This window comes from Chelon labrosus (assembly GCF_963514085.1).
Source record: "Chelon labrosus genome assembly, chromosome: 22".
NCBI classification, from domain to species: Eukaryota; Metazoa; Chordata; class Actinopteri; order Mugiliformes; family Mugilidae; genus Chelon; species Chelon labrosus.
This window is the reverse complement of record NC_140355.1, coordinates 21,787,986-21,811,313: the sequence shown is the minus strand read 5'-3', so window position 1 is coordinate 21,811,313 and position 23,328 is coordinate 21,787,986. Positions and strand designations below refer to the sequence as shown.

At 44.5% G+C, this 23,328-nt stretch overlaps 1 protein-coding gene across 1 annotated transcript in view; it reads right to left on the bottom strand.

Annotated features, from left to right (window-relative positions):
- Positions 1-23,328, bottom strand: part of ttc28 (tetratricopeptide repeat domain 28) — a 111,684-nt gene that overhangs the window by 36,940 nt on the left and 51,416 nt on the right. The window contains exon 3 of the mRNA XM_084572223.1: positions 4,327-4,474. Within this exon, the coding sequence (XP_084428349.1) occupies positions 4,327-4,474 (148 nt within the window). The remainder of the gene's footprint in view (positions 1-4,326; positions 4,475-23,328) is intronic.

The window sequence follows — 23,328 nt, the reverse complement described above, 5'->3', positions numbered from 1 at the left end:
CTGGAGCCAAGAACCAGCTGGTACTTAGGTTCTACACCTGAGAGGAAGTAACTCATAGCAACAGATGGCAGTAGACTGGATTCATCATTTAAAAGAGGAAACAGGAAGAGCTACTGTAAGCTGGGAAGCTAGGAAGAGCTACTATGAGCTGGGAGGCTATGAAGCTAGGAAGAGCCACTATTAGCTGGGAAGCTAGGAAGAGCTACTATGAGCTGGGAAGCTAGGAAGAGCTACTATGAGCTGGGAGGCTATGAAGCTAGGAAGAGCCACTATTAGCTGGGAAGCTAGGAAGAGCCACTATTAGCTGGGAAGCTAGGAAGAGCTACTATGAGCTGGGAGGCTATGAAGCTAGGAAGAGCCACTATTAGCTGGGAAGCTAGGAAGAGCTACTATAAGCTGGGAAGCTAGGAAGAGCCACTATTAGCTGGGAAGCTAGGAAGAGCTACTATGAGCCGGGAGGCTATGAAGCTAGGAAGACCTACTGTAAGCTGGGTAGCTAGGAAGAGCTACTATAAGCTGGGAGGTTATGAAGCTAGGAAGAACTACTATTAGCTGGGAAGCTAGGAAGAGCTACTATGAGCTGGGAAGCTAGGAAGCTAGGTAGAGCTACTATTAGCTGGGACGTTAGGAAGCTAGGAGGAGCTACTATAAGCTGGGAAGCTAGGAAAGGCTACTATTAGCTGGGAAGCTAGGAAGAGCTACTATTAGCTGGGAGGCTAGGAAGCTAGGAGGAGCTACTATTAGCTGGGAGGCTATGAAGCTAGGAGGAGCTACTATTAGCTGCGACAATAGGAGGATAAGAAGAGCTACTATTAGCTGGGACGCTAGGAAGCTAGGAAAAGCTACTATAAGCTGGGAAGCTAGGAAGCTAGGTAGAGCTACTATTAGCTGGGACGTTAGGAAGCTAGGTAGAGCTACTATTAGCTGGGACGTTAGGAAGCTAGGAGGAGCTACTATAAGCTGGGAAGCTAGGAAAAGCTACTATTAGCTGGGAAGCTAGGAAGAGCTACTATTAGCTGGGAGGCTAGGAAGCTAGGAGGAGCTACTATTAGCTGGGAGGCTATGAAGCTAGGAGGAGCTACTATTAGCTGCGACAATAGGAGGATAAGAAGAGCTACTATTAGCTGGGACGCTAGGAAGCTAGGAAAAGCTACTATAAGCTGGGAAGCTAGGAAGCTAGGAGGAGCTACTATTAGCTGGGACGTTAGGAAGCTAGGTAGAGCTACTATTAGCTGGGACGTTAGGAAGCTAGGAAGAGCTACTATTAGCTGGGAGGCAATGAAGCTAGGAGGAGCTACTATTAGCTGGGACGCTAGGAAGCTAGGAAAAGCGACTATAAGCTGGGAAGCTAGGAAGCTAGGAGGAGCTACTATTAGCTGGGACGTTAGGAAGCTAGGTAGAGCTACTATTAGCTGGGACGTTAGGAAGCTAGGAAAAGCTACTATTAGCTGGGAGGCAATGAAGCTAGGAGGAGCTACTATTAGCTGGGACGCTAGGAAGCTAGGAAAAGCTACTATAAGCTGGGAAGCTAGGAAGCTAGGAGGAGCTACTATTTGCTGGGACGTTAGGAAGCTAGGTAGAGCTACTATTAGCTGGGAGGCTATGAAGCTAGGAAGAGCTGCTACTTAAAAATAAGGGTGAATAGTGACGTGCTGTAGAGGCACTATGTCGACATTAAAAGCTATTAAAAAAAACTTTTATAACAAGAGTAAACTTCTCCTTGAATAAATGACAATAAAACATATAAAATTAAGTGTAGATGTTTTTCTTTATTCCGTAAATGATTAAACCGTCCAGACAAATCAGATTTCTAAAATTAGGAGGAATCAGCTTCTGCAGAAAGAGCTTATCTAGTATTAACCTACAAAGTCTGTGTTTGTTGTTTCAAAAAAGTCTTCCCTTCCACGAGTGGAAAAACTTTCTCCGGGTCATATTTAGCTGAACCTCAGTGGTCCTTGTTTGCATTTGTAGTCTCAGAAAATATCTTGTCAAACAGAATAATTTGTGCCTCAAAGGCTAATAAATATACAGCTAAAGGAACCGGTTCTGCTTTGGAAAAACTAATTCAGCCAGTGCCTAGTGTAAAGAAGACATCAGCAAAGGAGCACAGATAACCCAGAGGAGACTCCCCTCATCCCTGCTGTTGACACTGCAGCTCCCCGCTGTGCTTACTGCACACCATATTGGCCTTCTCCATGGTCCAACATGCTGCCGACTGCTTACTCAAACATTGCAGCTCCCTGCAACACTCGGAGGTTTGCTTGCTTTGAAGATTATGGGAGATCAAGTTTTGAAGGTTGCTGCCCCGGGATGGCAGAACAACCTCCTGCAGAGCAACAGAACCACAGGAGGAGCTTAGCAGTCGTTCAGGCTGGACAGTGGGCGTACTGCGCTCCTCTTCCATCTGCTGAAAACCTTTTTGTAAATGTCTAATTTGAAATAAAATACAATTATTCTCTTTTGGTCTGCGAAGCCTCGTCCTTGCGCTCATCACGCCGCATCTCGACCTCAAAGGGGAAATCTTGTGAGCACTCGACAAGGTTTTGCTCTAAGGTGAAACAACAGATGCAGAAATCCACGTGCGCAGACATTTGCCGTTGCTTGCCAAGGAGAAGGCTACTCCCAGAAGCCCCGCTCTCGCTCTGATGTGGCTGAAGGGCAAAATAAATAAATAAATAAATGAATAAAAATCATAATCCTGGGCCAACTCTAGCCTGCAGACCATTCTTGATTGTATGCGCGCTTCCTTCATCTTCGTACGCTGTGGAGACCTGCACATAAAAGCGAACTGTGGGACGGAGAGATCAATGACACCCCAGAATCTGGCTTGTGAATATTTTATGGTGAAACCCCACGAGAAGCTAATTCATGCTAACAAACACACTTTTCACTGTCCTCCGCTTCTTCCAGCTGGAAATGGACCATATCAGAAATTAATCAGAGAGAGAGAAGCTTTTTTTCCTGCACACTCTCTCATACAGGCCCAGTTCAAACCGGATCTGATCACAAGAGTCCAGGTGTGAACACAGACCTGGTCTCTAGCGTCCAGGTTAGAGTCCAGGTGTGAACACAGATCTGGTCTCTAGTGTCCAGGTTAGAGTCCAGGTCTGGTCTCTAGAGTCCAGGTTAGAGTCCAGGTGTGAACACAGATCTGGTCTCTAGAGTCCAGGTTAGAGTCCAGGTGTGAACACAGATCTGGTCTCCAGTGTCCAGGTTAGAGTCCATGTGTGAACACAGATCTGGTCTCTAGTGTCCAGGTTAGACTCCAGGTGTGAACACAGATCTGGTCTCTAGAGTCCAGGTTAGAGTCCAGGTGTGAACACTGATCTGGTCTCTAGAGTTCAGGTTAGAGTCCAGGTCTGGTCTCTAGTGTCCAGGTTAGAGTCCAGGTGTGAACACAGATCTGGTCTCTAGTGACCAGGTTAGAGTCCAGGTGTGAACACTGATCTGGTCTCTAGTGTCCAGGTTAGAGTCCAGGTCTGGTTTCTAGTGTCCAGGTTAGAGTCCAGGTGTGAACACAGATCAGGTCTCTAGTGTCCAGGTTAGAGTCCAGGTGTGAACACAGATCTGGTCTCCAGAGTCCAGGTTAGAGTCCAGGTGTGAACACTGATCTGGTCTCTAGTGTCCAGGTTAGAGTCCATGTGTGAACACAGATCTGGTCTCTCGTGTCCAGGTTAGACTCCAGGTGTGAACACAGATCTGGTTTCTAGAGTCCAGGTTAGAGTCCAGGTCTGGTCACTAGAGTCCAGGTTAGAGTCCAGGCGTGAACACTGATCTGGTCTCCAGAGTCCAGGTTAGAGTCCATGTGTGAACACAGATCTGGTCTCTAGTGTCCAGGTTAGACTCCAGGTGTGAACACAGATCTGGTCTCTAGTGTCCAGGTTAGAGTCCAGATCTGGTCTCTAGTGTCCAGGTTAGAGTCCAGGTGTGAACACAGATCTGGTCTCTAGAGTCCAGGTTAGAGTCCAGTTGTGAACACTGATCTGGTGTCAGTCCACATGTGGAGGTGGTCTGGGACACATGTGACCTCCTTCCTTTGGTAGTGTGAACAAAATCTGGATCATGTCTCCAAGTCAACAAGCAGCTGTTGATGGTTCTGATCCAGCGGTAGGTAGAGATCCATTAGAGACAGCAGCTGCTACAATATTCTACTGACCACATGATGGCGCTGCTGATTTACAGACACACAAACTGAGATCAGATCTCAAGTGCTGGCTGGCGTTTATTGCTTGAGTTGCCTGAGTTGCTTGTGTTGTCTGATTGCCTTTGCCTGTATAAATCACGTTGCTACAGGGTGAAGTCGGTGCCGGTGTCGGAGACTCTTACCTCTGAGGGGCGACTTCATGGCGGCCTCCACCATCCCGACAAGCAGCTGGAGACTCTTGGGGTCCTGAGCGAGGCCGGAGGCGAATGCTGCGAGGGCGTCGGCATGACGACCCAGATACTGCAGGGCAACCCCCTGACGAAAGTAAGCCTGCAGACGGAAGAACGGTCGTTAGGTTTCCATCCTCAAGACTTCTGGTTTGAGGAAACGCTGCTAAAATGATGTAACTGTGGTTTTATACAGCATGGTAATAAAACTAAAGAACAAGAAAGTTAAATTCAATCTGACACAATAGTAAAGCAAGTAATGCTGCTAAATGCACTTTATAGTTGCATATTTATGTTTTTATACACTTCATTTGAGTGGTAAATATAGAGTAGTTACTTTGCATGTTAAGATTTTACACCGTTTTCTAAAACAGATATCACAACAACAACAACTGCTGAAAATACACAACATTCCTGCCCATCTGCAGTTTGATCAACATCATGTGGACAAGACAGAAGACTACTGGGACAATGTTTAGTGGACAGATGAGACCAAAGTAGAATAGTTTGGTTTAAATAAGAGGCGTCATGTTTGGAGATGAAACAACACTGCATCATTCCAGCATCAGAACCTCATCCCTCCATCAAACATGGGGGTGCTAATGTCCTGGTTTGGGCCTGTTCTGCTGCATCTGGACCAGGATGAAAGAAAATGTCAGGACATCTGCGAAACACCTTCTTACGTGCCCTTCATACGTGGCTCGTTGGTCTAGGGGTATGATTCTCGCTTAGGGTGCGAGAGGTCCCGGGTTCAAATCCCGGACGAGCCCACTTATTGGATATTTGACTTTGTTCAGACATGCTTTACTTTGTCTGAAGAAAAACTGGGTCATGCAGCAAGACAAGGAGCCCAAGAACACAAGAGGTTCTACAAAAGAACGGTTAAAGAAGAACAAGATGAATGTTTATCATGTGAATCATTTTCATGCAGAAAAAATGTCGGATGTTGTTCATGAGTTTAGCAGGTAACAGGGTCTGTAGATGTTTTAAAGGGTCGGATTTCAATTTGGAAGCTGCTTTTCTAGAGGAGACTACTGGTGAGTGATCTCAGACAAGTGAAGAACTCTGTATGGAAGGTAGGAACATCAGTATCCAAGTCTACCATGAACAAAAGACGTCTCCAGAGCAAATACAGAGGGTTTATCACAGTCCAACATTTTTTCTGCATGAAAATGATTAATATGATAAACATTCATTTTGTTCTTCTTTAACTGTTCTTTTGTAGAACCTCTTGTGTTCTTGGGCTCCTTGTCTTGCTACATGACCCAGTTTCTCTTCAGACAAACTAAAGCATGTCTAAACAAAGTCAAGGTCCCGACATGAGGGCTCGTCCGGGATTTGAACCCGGGACCTCTCGCACCCAAAGCGAGAATCATACCCCTAGACCAACGAGCCACGCATGCACCGACAGAAGATGCTGTTCCAGATTCCCGAGGCTCATCTTGAGGTTACAGTCTGTGATAAACCTCAAGAATAGAAAGACCAGAATCTGGAACAGCATCTTCTGATACCACATATGTGGCTCGTTGGTCTAGGGGTATGATTCTCGCTTTGGGTGCGAGAGGTCCCGGGTTCAAATCCCGGACGAGCCCACATATTGGGTTCTTGACCTTGTTTAGGCATGCTTTAGTTTATATGAAGAGAAACTGGGTCATGCAGCGAGACAAGGAGCCCAAGAACACAAGAGGTTCTACAAAAGAACGGTTAAAGAAGAACAAGATGAACGTTCATTTTCATGCAGAAAAAATGTTGGATGTTGTTCAGGAGTTTAGCAGGTAACAGGGTCTGTAGATGTTTTAAAGGGTCGTATTTCAATTTGGAAGCTGCTTTTCTACAGGAGACTACTGGTGAATGATCTCAGACAAGTGAAGAACTCTGTATGGAAGGTAGGAACATCAGTATCCAGGTCTACCATGAACAAAAGACGTCACAAGAGCAAATACAGAGGGTTTATCACAGGCTGTGAACCATTGATGAACCTCAAGAATAGAAAGACCAGAATCTGGAACAGCATCTTCTGATACCACATATGTGGCTCGTTGGTCTAGGGGTATGATTCTCGCTTTGGGTGCGAGAGGTCCCGGGTTCAAATCCCGGACGAGCCCACATATTGAGACCTTGACCTTGTTTAGACATGCTTTAGTTCATATGAAGAGGAACTGGGTCAGGCAGCGAGACAAGGAGCCCAAGAACACAAGAGGTTCTACAAAAGGACGGTTAAAGAAGAACAAGATGAATGTTTAGGAAAGAACTGAAGTGGTTCTGTTCTGAGGAATGGGCTAAAATTCCTCCAAGCTGCTGTAGACCACTGATCAGCAGTTACCTGTAAACGTTTAGTTGATGTTATTGCTGCAGAAGGAGGTGTTTTCTTTTCAAACAGAGGAAGACTCTGTGATATTTCTTTGTTCTACTACTTTCACTCTGAAGCATTTGGACTAGAACGTCAACTAGAGACCAACCGTCAGCGTCAAAAAGATGGGACGACAAGAGAAATCGATTTATACGAGGACACGTTTTACCTCTTAAAAGTAGCTTGTTAAGGTCAGATGGGTTAGTGACACCAGAGAAGTGGCGATTAAAATGCCGAGCCTCGATACACATTCGTCCTCACATACTTCACTAGAGCTCCGGGTTTCACAGACAATTAATCATGACGTTAAATTCATGAGGAGGATCGAGGAGGCGACACTGCTGACCACACTGTAACTTAATTATCTCGTCCACCTCTCTCCTCGTCTTCGTTCCTCCCGACATCCATTCATCATCCCGCCGCCCTCCTCCCTCCTCCCTCCCCTCCACCAATTCAAGCATAATCTGTCGGGACAGTGAGTGAATGAAGACAAAGAGGAGAGGAATTAGATTACACGGACGCTCCCGTCCGGCCTGACACTTTCTACTGCGGCGCTCGTCTTTGTCCTCGTCCTCAGGACAGCTTCATTGAAACAAATGGAGTCCGGGGGTCAAGTCTAATCCGATCCATTAAGCCTTTTGGCCTTTTGTTGCGTTGGTGTCTCTGATGAATGTGAACGGGCCACGGCGTCGATTAACACAAAACTGTGATAAATGGTTGGCGATTACAGCTGGGGCATGGCGTGTTTATTTTTGAGGGCGCTTATTCTAGAGCCACAAGTAGAAAGTTAAAGCGCATTTTATGAAAACTCCTAAAAAAAAGGTTAAACTGGTGATTTAACATCTGAATTTATCTGAATTTGCTGAATTTTCTTGGTTCTCAAGGTTAATAAACAGAACATCTTTGGGTTTTGTGGCTTTGTCGGAGAAAATTAAATGTTTAAATGTGTAATTTTTGTTCTTTGTGAATATTTATTGCCCTTTTTCTAACACCTTATAAACTCTATTATCAATTTATGCAATTCAAAGATGCATATTGCACATAAAAATGATTTAAAAAACTAAAACTGACTTTTAAGACTCCACATTAGGAGTTCTCATTTATTTATGCATCTTCTTAATACCGCCGCACTTGCGATGGACTTTTTAAAAAGAGGATTTTAATCAAAAATCAATTAAAAAAAAGGTGCCTACATGAGCTGCAATTCCAAGTCAGCTGTAGCTAAACCAACAGCACAGTGTTTGATGTGTTAAAGCACTGAAGCTCCACTTTAACAAGAGACACAAAAGCTTCCACTCGACAGCGAGACAGAGTCATTTTAAATCCAGACACGCCGGTCAAATGAGGAAGAGATGCAGCGACTCTGATTTAGCTCCTAGCGCCAAAGCCAAGAGTCCACGCTGAGAAGAGAGAGAGACGGCAGCCTGGCCTCTGACCCTCGTCCCGGGCCGGTAGCCGGGGTGACATATGGACGCCCCACCTGTCTGCCCACTTCTACTTATCCCTGCCCCTCAAATCTGTCGCCTTCACGCTGATTTGGCTGCAGCACAGAGGATGCAGGGTTTCACATTCGGGCGTTCGTCTCCTGTTCTCGGGGATAATTTTAGTCAGATGAGGATGATTATAGGTAACTATAATCATAGCACGCTGGCCATTATCTCAGTGTGTGAGCGGACGGGTAGAACAATAAGGTAAGGCTTAGGTGTGTGTGTGTGTGTGTGTGTGTGCAGGTGTGTGTCAGAGCTTTTTACCCCCATCCAGGGTGTAAACATGCCAGAATCAGACAGAAAGTGACAGCAGGAAGAGTCTACCTCCTCCACCACCTCCAGCCTGCTGCTCACACACATCCGGCCTATTAGCTTCTTGCCAGCTTAGCACACACAGACCGTCTAACACACTTACAACACACTTGTTTTTTTTTTTAGTCTGTCTCTCAGCAGCGTTTCACAGCATCTCTCTAAAATCTTGTCGGATTAGAGAGTGTCTTCACCAAGAGTCTGGCTCAGTCTGGTTTGCAGGGGTTTCACAGTGATTAGCTGACAGGCCTGTGTCAGGTAAAGTGAAGCAATCAATAAAAGAGACAAGGCTAACTCTGGTTGTATGTCAGCGAGTGGGTTCACACCTACAGTGGTTACACCTCTCCTGGGGATATGCTGAAGGAACTGAGGAAACTAAACGATGCGTCTGATTTAAAACCTGGAAGACAGAACAACTTAAAGTTTACACTTTTTTTTTTTTTTGAGGTGGAAAGTTGATCTGAAGTCTCCCCGTTGGGAACTGATTATGCTCCTGCCGACTACAATGGTTTACTGTCTGCTATTAGCTACTATTAGCCGAGGGGCTAAGAAGCTAGGAAGACCTACTTTTAGCTGGGAGGCTAGGAATCTAGGAGAAGCTACAATTAGCAAGGAGGCTAGCAAGCTGGGAACAGCTACTATTACCTGGGAGGCTAGCAAGCTGGGGACAGTTACTATTAGCAAGGAGGCTAGGAAGTTAGGAGGAGCTACTTTTAGCTGGGAAGCTAAGGACCAGGAAGCTAAGACAAGCTAGTATTAGCTGGGAGGTTAAGAAGCTGGCAAGAGCTACTTTTAGCTGGGAGGCTAGGAGGCTAGGAAGATAGGAAGTGTTATTATTAGCTGGGAGTCCGGGAAACTAGGAGAAGCTACTATTAGATGAGAGGCCTGGAAGAGCTACTATTGGCTGGGAGGCTATGAAGCTAGAAAGCTAGTAAGCAAGGAAGATAGAAAGTGTTAAAAAAAGCTAGGAGGTGCTACTATTAGCTGGGAAGCTAGGAACAGCTACTATTAGCTGGCACGCTAGGAAGCTAGGAGTAGCTACTTTTAGCTGGGAAGCTAAGGGCTAGGAAGCTAAGACGAGCTAGTATTAGTTGGGAGGTTAAGAAGCCAAGAAGAGCTACTTTTAGCTGGAAGGCTAGGAGGCTAGGAAGCTAGGAAGCTAATAAGCATTATTATTAGCTGTGAGGCCGGGAAGCTAGGAGGAGCTACTATTAGCTGAGAGGCTAGGGAGCTAGGAGAAGCTACTATTAGCTGAGAGGCTAGGGAGCTAGGAGAAAGCTAGAAAGCACTGTTGACTGTGTTTTAGCTCATGTTTGTGTACTGCTGTGGTCTTGTGAATCATTTTGTAGTGATTCATTATGTCGTTTTATTAAGTCATTAGAAAAGACAAACACTGTCAGATATGGTCTGGTGAACATAGCAGAGACTTTAGCAGCTGAAGAGACAGATATTCATCTCAGACGAGGGTGGAGACCGAACAGAGCAAGAAAAAATGTAAGATATTTTTAAATTATCTGGGAGCCAAGATGGAGACGGCCAGAAACACCGCACTGAGCTTCACAACTGCTCTTCACCAACGTCAGATACACCATATAGGTCATAGAGAGGTCTGCAAGAATGAACTTTGGCTAGAAATAAAATCAGGATGAAATATTATATCAAGATATTTTCTCATGGGCCAAACCGGTGAACCAACTAAAAATGATAACTGATCAGTTCAGAGTGAACGATACAGACGGAGAGAGGTGTGGAGAGATAAAAGGATGCGCACCGGATGAACAGATGCTTCAATTACTGCTCGTAACTCACATTAATCGAGAACAGATGGCGACACAAGTGGCAGGAGAGAGAGAGAGAGACAGAGAGAGAGACAGAGAGAGAGAGAGAGAGAGAGAGAGAGAGAGAGTGATCATGACCGAGAGACGATCACATAAACCAGACGTGATGGAGATTGATGTCTTTGGAAATCACAGAATCAGCCTCAAAAACACACAGACCTCCGCTCTCATTTCATCTGGACTCAAACTGAGTTTAACCTCCTCTTCTGTCACAGCTTTGTTCCTCGCTGAGCGTCCGACCAAGGTTATGTGCACAAATAATATCCTCCTACTGCTGTACCACTAGCTACCTAGCATACAGACCCCTTTTACCTGGAATACGCAGAATATGTAGTCAGTAAATGTATGTTTAAGATCCTTTACATCATCATTATCATCTGGAGGCGGTGTCTTCAATCTAATCACAAAGTCAGAGCTGGAACACTGACCTTGTTCACACCTGCTATTAACATCCAGCCTCCTGTGGGCTGCTCTGAATCTCTGCGTTCACACCTGCCATTAAAATGTGTCTCCGCATGCGACTCGAGAGATCACTTGTGCTCAGATCTCAGTCCTGTGCTCAGTTTTCAAATAACCGCAAACATCCTTTCCGACAGCTGCCGTCTGAAAACAGTCTATCGCTTTCTGTTGCTGTTTCAGAACCATGAACTTCTTTGCTGTGCGCGCAACAACGAAGGCACGAGGCAAAAAGAGGATGAGCCACAGCCTAACAATGATTTAAATCAACTCATTCTCGCTTTGATTTATTTATTAGTTTGTTCGTTAGCAGCTCAGTGCGAGTGACCACTTGTGCTCAGATCTCAGCTCTGTGCTCAGTATGCAAATAAAGGCATACGTAATTTCGCGCAAAGTGGAATATTGTGCGAACAGATAGTCTCAAAACGATAGATGGGTATCTGTTGCTATTTCAGAACCATGAACTTCTTTGCTGTGTGTGTAACAATGAAGACACAAAAAGAGGATGAGCTATCAAGTCTTTGCATGGACACATCGCTAATTAACCACATGCCTAAGACAGATAGTCCTAAAACGATAGATCGGCATCTACTGCTGTTTCAGAACCATGAACGGTGCTCCTTGTTGTGGATCTTAATGAGCTGTGACGTCTCATTGCAAGGACACGCTGTTATTTATTATTTAAAAAACTGGCACAAAACTCGGATTATAAATTGCACAGATACGTCACTGTGGTCTGCAGCAGTGAACGACACATTTCCACCAATGAAGGTAAATAAAGACAACGGACCACTGTAAGAAACTTAGATTTAAGAGTTCCAGAAACCCGGCAAGTACTTGGATTGAAGTGGTTGATGGCTGATGTCTCCTGGCCATCACTTAACAACAGCAGCTTCATTTTGCTAACTTGACACCATACTTATCCCACAGTGGGTGATATAGCGCCATGCTGTGTGAGTTGTGAGCTGTGCGCTGTACGCCTCTCAGAGTGAGATCATTATTTAAGAGCCTGCGAGGGAGTCATTAAAAAACAGCAATCTGTATTGTGAGGATGCCTCCTTGTAGAATTTAACGCATCTTATTACGAGGGTGAGCTATGATCAAACCCAGTGAATTTAAACCGGTGTACTGTTACTCACAGTCTGGGAATTAGCGTCCCTCTGATCTCACACAACGCCGTGATTCAAACTGTTTTTTGTTTTGTTTTTTTATTATTTCTAGCAGACTCGTCAGCCTGTAAAACGTTGCGGCGCAGAAATAATGCTGCTGAGTAAGCATCTTCACAGAGAAAAAACACATAAAAGGAAGCACATAATCCAAGACAGATAAGAAGCAAAGAAGAGAGGTTTGGCACAGAAACCTCATATGAAGCTGTGAAATCAATACGTCGAATAGTGAAGAATGGGTGATAAGGAAGAGGATGTAGCTGATCACACATCGCTAATTAACCACATGTGAATACACATTGTTAAAATGAAATTATAGATAGTTGCTGATATAATTTAATTTAATTCAATGGATTGATGGGATTTATTTATTGGTTTAGTTTATTAGCAGCTTTGTACGAGTGACCACTTGTGCTCAGATCTCAGCTCTGTACTCAGAATGCAATCTGTTCATTCAAAATCCTACTACAGTAAATGTTGTTGTCTTCTGTGATGCCCAAACTATGAGCTGTTAACTGTTCAAAGAGTCATAAAATACATTTGAAAGGTCTTTTTTATGATTAACGTGAGCAGGAAAAGAAGAAATTCTCATACATATCTTTGAAGAATCCACTGATTTTTGTTCGTCTGATGCTTTTTTCTTTATATCTACAAGACAAATATCGCAACGTAATGGTCCCACTCTGGAAACGCGGAATATTAGACGTATTTCAACCTATACTCAGAAAAAAAATACTTCTGCATCAACTGGACAGTCCTTCAACCAATCAAAAGTCGTCAGAAATGTGAATTTTGTTGTGAACAAATTTGACTCCATGGCGCTCAGATGACTACTGTTATTGTTCCGACCGCACAAAGCCCCGCCCCCAAATGATCTGATTGGCCCAGCAGAATCAATTCCCAAGGAAGAGACTCCAACACCAATTAGACCACAAAAACCACGTACTGTTTCATCTGATCACGTACAGTCATACACTATGGTCTACAGCATTGGTAGGTAACTTGCGTAGACATGTTATAGCCACATATCCCAGAATGCATTTCAGGTACGCTGCGGTTCCAAACTATGGGATGACCATCCTGCATCCTCCCGTCCTCCAGAGTCTGTATTTCAGAATAGAACTTGACAAGTACAAATAACTAAGTCTGAAGTTCACATGCTTGGTTTTGAGAAACGACCCCGACAAAAATCTAGTAAAACGTTGGCTTTAAAAGTAGCTAGTAACTATATATGCCACATAAATGTAGAGGAATAAATGTACACTTAGACCAAAGTAAAACTATTTTCACCGACACACCCACACACCAACTGTTCACTGGTTAATGCTCATGAATATTTATCATTGTTTCACTGGGACACTCGCTAAGATGCAATAATTGAGTTGGAGCGGCCATCGCCACCGTTTCCACTGGGACCAATAAAGATGTTACGCCGCCAGCTGTGGGCTCTCCCCAAACAGACCTCCACATCCAGACTAATGGCTTCCCCAGGCCGCGTGCTGTCGAAATACAGAAATACGGCTTTACATTTTATATACATGTTGGAGTTGCTCTGTCGTCCATGAAACACAGAGGTATCAGATCTGTGTGAGCTGGTTCGGGTTCTGGGGAGTCTAATGAACCACGTGCAGGGTCACGATCGACGCCTCCGGCTTCACATGATCAGGGAGCAGAGAATTCATCTGGAGCCAACAAACCAGGAGTCGCCGTCTGTCTGATGTGTGACCAGCTCAAGAGGAAACGCAGCTCCACCTTAACGACGCAGACGATTAACTTTATCAACAACTGGGCACGAAAACACTCGAGTGTCGTGAGTCACATCACAGATTACATACGCTGATGAGTCAAAGTTACATGTCAAAGTCACAGATGAAGGAAATTATTGTCTTGCAACAACGGTACGGTGTCTGTATTCGTAGAACTAAAGGCGTAAAGAGCATAGACTGTAAGAAAAGTGGACGCCATGATGGCTCCTCAAATGTGAAGCCAAAGCAAGTGGAGCTCCCCCTGTTGGCTGGCTGCAGTATAGGTCATAAGCTCCACCCCTTCCATGTCAGATAATTAATATAATGCTGATGTACACCAATCAGGCATAACATTATGACCACCTTCCGAAAATATTGTGCAGGTCTCCCTTGTGGTGACTCATCAGAGAATGGACATGGGAACTTCTGAGGGTGTCCTGTGGTGTCTGGAGACAGAATGTTGCTGGGGGGGGCTTTAAGGGGAGGGGCCACTGTGGATCATCCCACAGATACTTGATCAGTTTGGGATCTAGTGAATTTGGAGGCCAGGTCAACACCTTCTTCGTGTTTTTTTGAGTTTTTTGAGTGTTTCTTTTGAGTGCCATCAAGGAGTGTCATTGCTATGGGGTGGGGGTGCCTGGTCTGGTCTGGTCTAGGTGGGTGCTACATGTCTAAGTAACATCCACACCAATGAATGCAGGTCCAGAAGTTTCCCAGCAGAACATTGAACTGTCACAAGATGGTTTAAATGTTATTTACTTCTCTTGTCAGTGGTCATAATGTTGTGGCTGATCTTCATCTTCTGGTTTCATTGGCAGAGTGTGCATCACATTTAGAACCTCTTCTTGGTTTACATTATCTTAATAACATCCTGTAGTTTGTTCACGTTAGAAGGACAACTGTGAAGTTTCTCCAACTTGATTCTAATTCAGGTGAGATTCTTTTTTAAACTCTTGCCATCTGAGCTCGTCTCATGTGTTCATGTGGTCTGGTACGAATTATTTTCGGAAAAACAAACTCACTGTGGATTCACCTCGTCTTTTCAGTCCGGGCCGTCAGATCAAAGTTAGCCGCGCCGCCGAAGTGAACGTCGGTACTTAAATGTAAATCACCACATGAGGACGGAGCAGCGGAGATGGTCTCTAAAGCTCCCTTTGAAACTCCCAGAAACGTCTGGAGGTCGATGTAAAGGAGCAGCTGACACATTTTCCCCTGTTTTTATCTCCGAGCGTCTCAGCTGCCCAAACACCTGATCCCCAGCCTCTCTAGTAAACATCCGCCCAAACGCAAATCAAAGAGCGGAGAGAGTCTGCGAGGATAACCCGAGACATTTAACCTCCTGGTACACACTGAATTACTCCGAGCCAGGAGTTCTGAATTAAAGAAAGCATTTTCTCTGTCACACACACAGTAATCCAAGTTAACCTCAGCGCCGGGCTTCAGTCCCTCGGTGACCAAAACCAATTCCCTTTTTTCTTCCCTCTCTGCTCTACTTTATCTGCAGACCCAGACCCCGGCTCGCTCCCTTGACCCTTTCATGTACGTGAATATCAGCCACCATCTTCTACACACACACACACACATATATATATAAACACACTCGAGTCGCAGCACTTGAAAGAGGAAAATATGCATAAAGGGGAAGCGGGGAGGGGGGGCAGACAAGTGGCCTTCTGATCCTGTTAACTGCAGAACAGCAGAGGGGTTTGGGTTCTCTCATGCTGGGTAATTAGGCTGTCACTCAGTGCGTCTGTGTGTCGAGCATGAGCCGGGTGATCGGCTGATTGCCTCCGTGACCTCTGACCTCAGCAGGCACGCGTTATACCTGCCGGGGGGGCGGGAGTGTGGGGGTCAGTAGGAAGAGCTAAGACGACACCAGAACCTGTATTAAAAGAGATATGTTTGAACCATAGTTGTTGCAGAAAGAATAAGTTAAACAGTTTGATTTGGTGTTTTGTATTTTTCTGGAAGGGTCACGGGGGGCGGGGGGCTGGAGCCTATCCCAGCTGTCATTGAGGCGAGAGGCGGGGTACACCCTGGACAGGTCTCCAGTCTATCTCAGGGCTAACACAGAGAGACACTCACACCTACGGCCAATTTAGAATCACCAATGAACCTAACCAGCATGTCTTTGGACGGTGGGAGGAAGCTGGAGAACCTGGAGAGAACCCACGCTAATTAGCATACATAGCTTCAGTGACTGTTCCTGATTGTAATTGGGAAAAGCATCAGAGTCAACATTCATACTCACACAGGGAGAACATGGAAGCTCTACATAGAAAGACCTCAGTGGACCAGCAGCTTAGAAGCATAGACTGTATATAAATATGGACAATACGTCTCCACTTCCTCTCATTGGTCCAAACTGATGCTATTTTCCCGGGGATACGGGCGGCGCCATCTTGTGCCTTTGGATCCGGAGTCTGATCAGTACGGTCTGAGGGTGGAGCCACGTGGAGCCGTGATATTGATGCCCCGCCCACACTTCCTCAAGACTAATACTACGCTCTGCTCTGCCTCCACCAGTTACAAGGGAATGTTGGATTATACACTGTAGACACAGGTTGACATGGCAACTGGTAATTAAGTCACATCCTGTTCATATAGCGTCAAATAACAAACTAAAACGAAACTTGTCAGAAGAAAAATGGACGCTTGAACATGCGTCAACATTATATTAACTACCTAAAATGACAGAAACCATCCTTGAAAATTTTTGACGTGTCTTATAGCGTTTTAGTTTGGCGCAAGTCCCGCCCGCTAACATGGAGGAGGTGGAGCTTATGACCTATACTGCAGCCAGCCATCAGGGGGAGCTCTACTTGCTTTGGCTTCACTTTAGAAGAGCAGTTCCGCCGTCCATCTTTACACAGTCTGTGGTTAGAATAAACAACCTTCATGCTGTGATGGAAATCTACCTGGTTTAGTTTTAGGGGTTTATATGTGCAGAAACACACTGATGGAAAGTATAGCTGACATGCTAGCTAGCTGTTAGCATCACCATTAGCATTATTTCTCTGTAAATCTCCAAATACTCACTGTCTCAGCTTTAGTTGGGAATAGTTTCAATTTTAGTCAGTATGCAACTACTTTGTCTTCACGTTTTGGGTTTTCTGGCAAAGTTGGGTACCGGGTTTGTTGGGTGGAGGCTCACTTTGCAAACCCACCTCCACCCCAGCTCCTCCTTGTTTACTGTCTATTGTCATTTCTGATGCCAGCTCTGGTTTGAGTCCATGGGATCTGTGCACCACCAAAAGAATTATTTACTGCAAATGCAAATAAAAGCTTGTTAGAATAAAGTGTCCCTGCCTCAGATACAGCGAGCAGGGTCAACGCTCCCTCCTCCCCCTCTCGGCGGAGCACCGTCTTAATTAGAGCCAAATCATCCAGGGAGAGATGAGGAGAGGTGGAGGACAGGAGGGGAGAAAGGGAGAGAGAGGGAGCACTGGTGAGACCAGTGATTACTCGAGGGGGGAGTCGGGTGGGGGGTGTAGGGGGGAGGCACCGTGAGCATAGTCGCCACTCAGTGAATCAGGAGAAAACACTAATGTTTCCTGGAAATATAATTAGAGCCGCTCCCTGTTTCAGATCCAGACACATCAACTACGGACACATTCATAGTTTCTGCTGATAATCAGAATAAAATCCTCCTGGTGGATGAGGAGCAGAGGTTCTGGTGGAAATCTGGAATGAATCCATCCTCTCTGAGCATGTCTGCTCCACGAGGAGTAAACATCAGGTGAGGGACAGAAACATGGAGGTAGAGAAACAAGATGAACCAAGATGGAATCAATGTGGACAGAGACGATGGAGACATGGAGACATCTTGGTCGTCTTCTAAGACTCCACACATTCAGGACTGGAGGAGAAAGATGGAAATTTCTCCTCCTCCTCCTTATTCTTCCTCTCCTCCCTCTTCTTGTCCACCTAACCTTCTTCTCATCTTCCTCTTCATTTTTCTCCTCCCTCTTCTTCTTCGACTCCTTACTCTTTTCTTCTCCTCTCCTCCTCAATCTACATCTTCTTCTCATTCTCTTCCTCCTCCCTCTTGTTCCCCTTCTCCTCCTGAATCTCCTTCTCCCCATTCTCCTCCTTCTACTCATCCTCTTCTTCTTCCCTCTTCTCCTCCTCCTCCTTCTTCTTCTGCTCCTCATTCTATTCTTCCTCCCTCTTCTTCTCTTCCTCCTCGTCCTTCTTCTTCTCCTGTCTTCTTATTTTTCTTCTTCTCCTCCTTGTTCTTCTTCTCCTGCTTCTCCTTCTCCTCATTCTTTTCCTCGTCTTTCTTCTCATTCTCCTTCTTCTACTCATCCTCTTCCTCTTCCCTCTTCTTCTCCTCATTCTATTCTTCCTCCCTCTTCTTCTCCTCCTCCTTGTTCTTCTTCTCCTGCTTCTCTTTTCCTCCTCGTCCTTCTTCTTCTCCTCATTCTACATCTTCTCCTCCATCTTCTTCTTTTCCTTCTTCTCCTCTCACTGAGTATCCTTCTCCTCCTCCTTCTCCTCATCCTCTTCCTCTTCTCCTCCTTCTTCTTCTCCTCCTGCTGTTCCGTATTTGAAAACATGAACCCAGCTTGATTCCAACGTATCCTCTGAGCGTGACTTTCTTTCATTAACGTATAAGAAGAATTACTTCCTCTATGTTGTTGCTCGGTTGAGGTTTTTCATTTATAATAACATTCAACAGTTTCTATTTCTATTTCAAATGGGCCAGAGCTGCCTGTTTACCAAGATTTAAGATCCTTTCTAGAGGATTGTTGTTTCAAAAGGAGTCAAACCTTCGAGGCATTCACATTAACCAGGAAGGTACGGCGGATAAAAACAACATTTGTCATTCCAACCAGGAAAACCGTCGGCTAACCAGGAAGCTGCTTCAGTTCTCAGGCATTAAAAGCAGCCACTCATGTGACGCTGTTACAGGAGGACGGAGGGAGCTGGACGGCCGTGATGACAGCCTGCTTTGGCAATTTAACGAGAAAACTAGGCTTATTATGGGTGTGAGGCTGAAGCAGAGCCAGTCACAGAAGGTTTTTAATGGCATTTGAAAAGGTGACAAAGCTCTTCACAGGCCTGTCAGCTTGAACAGATTCTCACATAACCAGGCCTGGACCGCAGTCAAGCATCCTTTTGCACATATTTTCTTTCTCGTTGACATTTGACTCCCTCTCTCTTTCTCTCTCTCTCTCTCGTTTCTCGCACACTCCCTGTCCTCCCTGCTAGAAACTCTCAAACCACATCTCTTCTCTAACCTTTGGATGAAGCATAAACTCATTTAAAGTGACACATGAAGCCGCGACAGCTCGTAAAATCAAATCTGTCGTGATGGTGACGCAACAAAAGCAGATTTCATTCCTCCTCAGACTCTTCAAATTCATTTATTCCCTTTCAACGTCACACCATTTCAGAGAAAGCTGATTTCTTATTCTTCTTCTCTCCACTTGGAGGGTCTGTTCTGTTGATGCTGGACTCAAACCTTGCTGGTTCCCAGAGAATAAATCCGTGGTGATCCCCTGACTTTTCCTCCACGATGTTGACATTTGTGTTTTTCGAGGGAAATGTCTCGACAGCGACCGGATGGATTGCCCTGGGATCTGGGGCAAACGTTCACGTCCTCTCTGACATTAACACAGAGCAGCACGCCGGGCCAATTTATTTACAGAGCACATTTAGAAACAACAAACCCAAAGTGATTTACGGAGAGATGAAGTCATGGGTTTGATTTGATTCGTGGTTAAAATCCAATATAAACAGGCGCAGAGGCACAGATAAATTAATAAAAGCACAGAGAACGAGTATTAAGAATAAACATGAAAGACGGAGTGCGGTCAGTCACGTCCCCATGATGAGGATTTAAAGGTGAACCATTCCACAGTTTACACCCAATAACTGTTTCTAACTTAGAGCACGGAAAGAGGTGAGAGGCTAACCCGGCTGTAGAGGTGAACAGCTTCTAAATCTGTAGTTCTTCCAGGAACCAGTGATGTTACTGGTTCTCTGAAGCACTACAAGCCATTTAAAGCTTGGATTTCTGGGTATAGAGGAAGTTTGCTCTGGACCACAACAACACAAAGCTCCCACACATTTTCAGTTTGCACATAAATGCATCGGGAGGGTTTTTGAACTGCATGATGTTTAATTCGGTGCTAAAATATTTCTAGCTAGCTAGCAACCTCCACATCCTTCAATAAAAACAGAGTTAAGATAACTCTTAAGATAACGACTGTGAGACAGAGATAATGACACTGTTCACAGAGGTATGGTCTACTCAGAAGGCTTCTTGTTTCTAGTGAGCACCAAAATGTGCAAACTCAAAGCGGAGAACACCTCCCGCCCCCTGTGTAATTTTTGGTGACCCCTTTAAGGGGGCTCGGACCACAGGTTGCTCAAAATCTACAGCTTCCTAAAACTGCACAGTGAAAATGTTTCCGACAAAAAATATCTTAAAGATGATGCAGAGTGTGTTATTGAGAAGGACACTTTTTACAGTGTAATGTGAGACAGCGGAGAGAAGAAGAGGCTGCAGCTGCATTAGCTTAGCAAGAGAAAATGGCCGATCTTTGGTAGCTGTTTTTTTCTATAATAAACCAGCCTACTTTCTTTCTCTTAACTTAATCGAGCATAATCTTAGCTAAACATAACAATATTTCCTCCCTCTGTTGAGGGTCAGAAAAAACATATATGCTGTGTTAAATTGCTCGACAGGGTTGCTCTATTAATCCAAACACTTTTGACATCCTCTAATAAAAGCTGCATTGCTCCACAGCAGCTAATTCAGGTATAGCTGTATATGCAGTGAGGATGTTCTGCTATTGATGCTGCCACCTATACGTTTTACAGTGTAATGTGAGGCAGCGGAGAGAAGAAGAGGCTGCAGCTGCGTTAGCCAACCAAGAGAAAGTGGCCGATCTTCAGTCACTGTGGATTCTGCCTGTATTAAACGAGCCTACCTTCTTTCTCTAAACTTAACCAAGCATAATCTTAGCTAAACATAACAACATTTCCTCACTCTGTTGATAGAAAACATCATCAGCTCATTCAGATATGGCTGTATATACAGTGGGGACGTTCTGCTATTGATACAGTACAGCGAAGAAAAGAAGAAGCTGCAGCTGCGTTAGCCAACCAAGAGAAAATGGCTGATCTTTCCTAAACCAGCCTACTTTCTTTGTCTAAACTTAATCAAGTGTAATCTTAGTTAAACATAACAATATTTCCTCACTCTGTTGATAGAAAACAATCTGGTCAGAGAGAATGATGTTTCCTTTAAACCATATTTACTGTGTCAAATTGCTCAACGGCGTTGCTCCATTATCCAAACACTTTTGATTATTTTCCTCTAATAAGAGCTCCATTACTCCGCTGCAGCTCACTCAGGTATGGCTGTACATACGGTGAGGACGTTCTTCTACTGCTGCTGTCACCTTTAATAATTAGAAATGGCACCGGTCCCAAATGGCAATTAATTGTGAGATTTGTGTGCTCTGTGCCGCGCTTCATTCTTTCATTAACGCTCCGGGCTCATCAGTAAGCGTGGCCCACTTTAGGCTCAATTTAGACGAGCTGCTTCTGTACGAGCCAGCCGGTGAATTGAGATGTCACGCCCATTGTCTGCCAATTACAATTCAATTTAGCAGAAGAAACGCTGGGGAATGTGATTACAGGCAACAGTCTGTGCATCAGAGAGGAAAGGGGCGAGAAAGTCTCTGCGAGCCGTTGACGTCTGAAGGGGATTTGTGATGTTTTCCACCTTTCACTCAGCACTTTCATATTCTGAAGTGGCTTCCAGTTCGTCTTCCTCCTCCTCCTGTTCCTCTCGAGACTTTCCACATTCAGTTGCTTTCGCTTCTTTTTTTTTTTTTCAGACAGCGTGACATTTGCACCTCCCCACTGTCTCGCTAAAGTCAGAGCAATGAATGCAACATGCAGCGACACACACTCACAACATATTCACCACTGTAGCTGCAGAGCTACCAAAGCAGAGTCTGAGAAAATGGACTGGAAACCTGTCTGTGTTTTATGTGAATTAGTCACATCAAACATTCGCCCTCTTCACTTCATTTCTGGTGCAATTAACAGTGGGTGCAACTGTATAAGATGCAAATCAGGGCTGAATCAATTTGATCTCGATTTAAAAGATCCGATATGCATTTCCTGCATCCTCTCATTAGAAATATTGCAAGAAGGTACGATGAGATTAGTCCACGTTTGAGGTTGAAATCTAAAACACGACAGCGTTAGGACTGAACGATGACTGGATTTAAAAAGTGAAGAGCTGGACGAATGCAAATACCCATGAAAGATGAGAAACTAGAGGGAGAAGACTGTAGAAATACCACAAATCTCTGAAATCTACTGAAACTGAAACGTCTCTAAAATAAATCTAATCAAATCGGATCCTTGTGAATCGGAATCAATTCAGGAAATCAGAATTGATCCAGACATATTTTCCACCTTTTGTTTAAAATTAAACACAAAATACGTCACAATTGGGCGCCGCCATCTTTGCACTGGTGACGTCTTTTGCAACTACAGTAGCACGTGCAGTACTGAGCAAAGGGGTGGAGCCACGGTATTGAAGCCCCACCCACTGCACCATGCTCAAACGTGGGCGCACTTTATCATTTATAAGTTCATAAAGGGCTAATGTGTTTACAGGAGAAACAGGTTGGAGTAAAACCTAAATGTTGCTTGACAAAACATTAGGTACGCTAGTGAATGCTAGCGTCCTCCTTCATGACTGTTCTAATGTTCTAATGTTCAGTTGACGGAGTTTGTGGTGCCGCTAAACTGGATTATTTAGCCTAGCCCGCTGACTACTATGTCAAAATAATAGGAACAGGTATCAATTCAATAGTAACTACAAACCACAGCCTCTAAAATAAAAACACAGTTGAATGAACATGTCTGAGAAGGTTATTAGTCACCCAGGTCATGGGATATCCAAAAAACTAAGCTCTCTCTGCTATTCTAAACTAATACTGATGCTACAGGTCTCTAAAATAACTAACGTCAGGTCTGAGATCAATGAATAAAGTGTAGATTAAGGTGTTTGCTCTCAGTGTGTGAAAGCTTGTTCCAAAATAGGTATCGTCTCCCCAAGTCATGACAACGTCCTCTACGATGAAAACTCAGTTGAATCAACTTCTCAGGACTCTTATACTGGAATGTTTTCACTGGTGTACCTAATGATCTGGCCAGTGAGTGTATTTATATGTGTTATGATAGATCAAATTGTATAATACCAATACCAAAACTAATGCTTAAGTATTGACATCACTTTTAAGCCAATGGCGCATCCTTGAAATACATTTCACTGACAAGTCCTCAGTCTAAAGAAGATCAGCCACATAAACAGTGTTTGTAGAGGTTAAATATATTTATAAATATATTTGTCACAGTTATATATGAGAGCAAACTCAGACCTATTGAATCAGTCCCAGCTCTGTTGGGTCAGCTCCACTGAGACCTGAAGCAGGTATGAAACTAAAAATAGGTCCAGCTACCAAACATATGAACGCATGCGATCCCCTCTCCTCTGTTATTCCCATCACTGCACAGACCAGGTCTTTCCCCTCCGCTATTTATTTCTCCTCAGTCGTCTGCTCCTTCTCC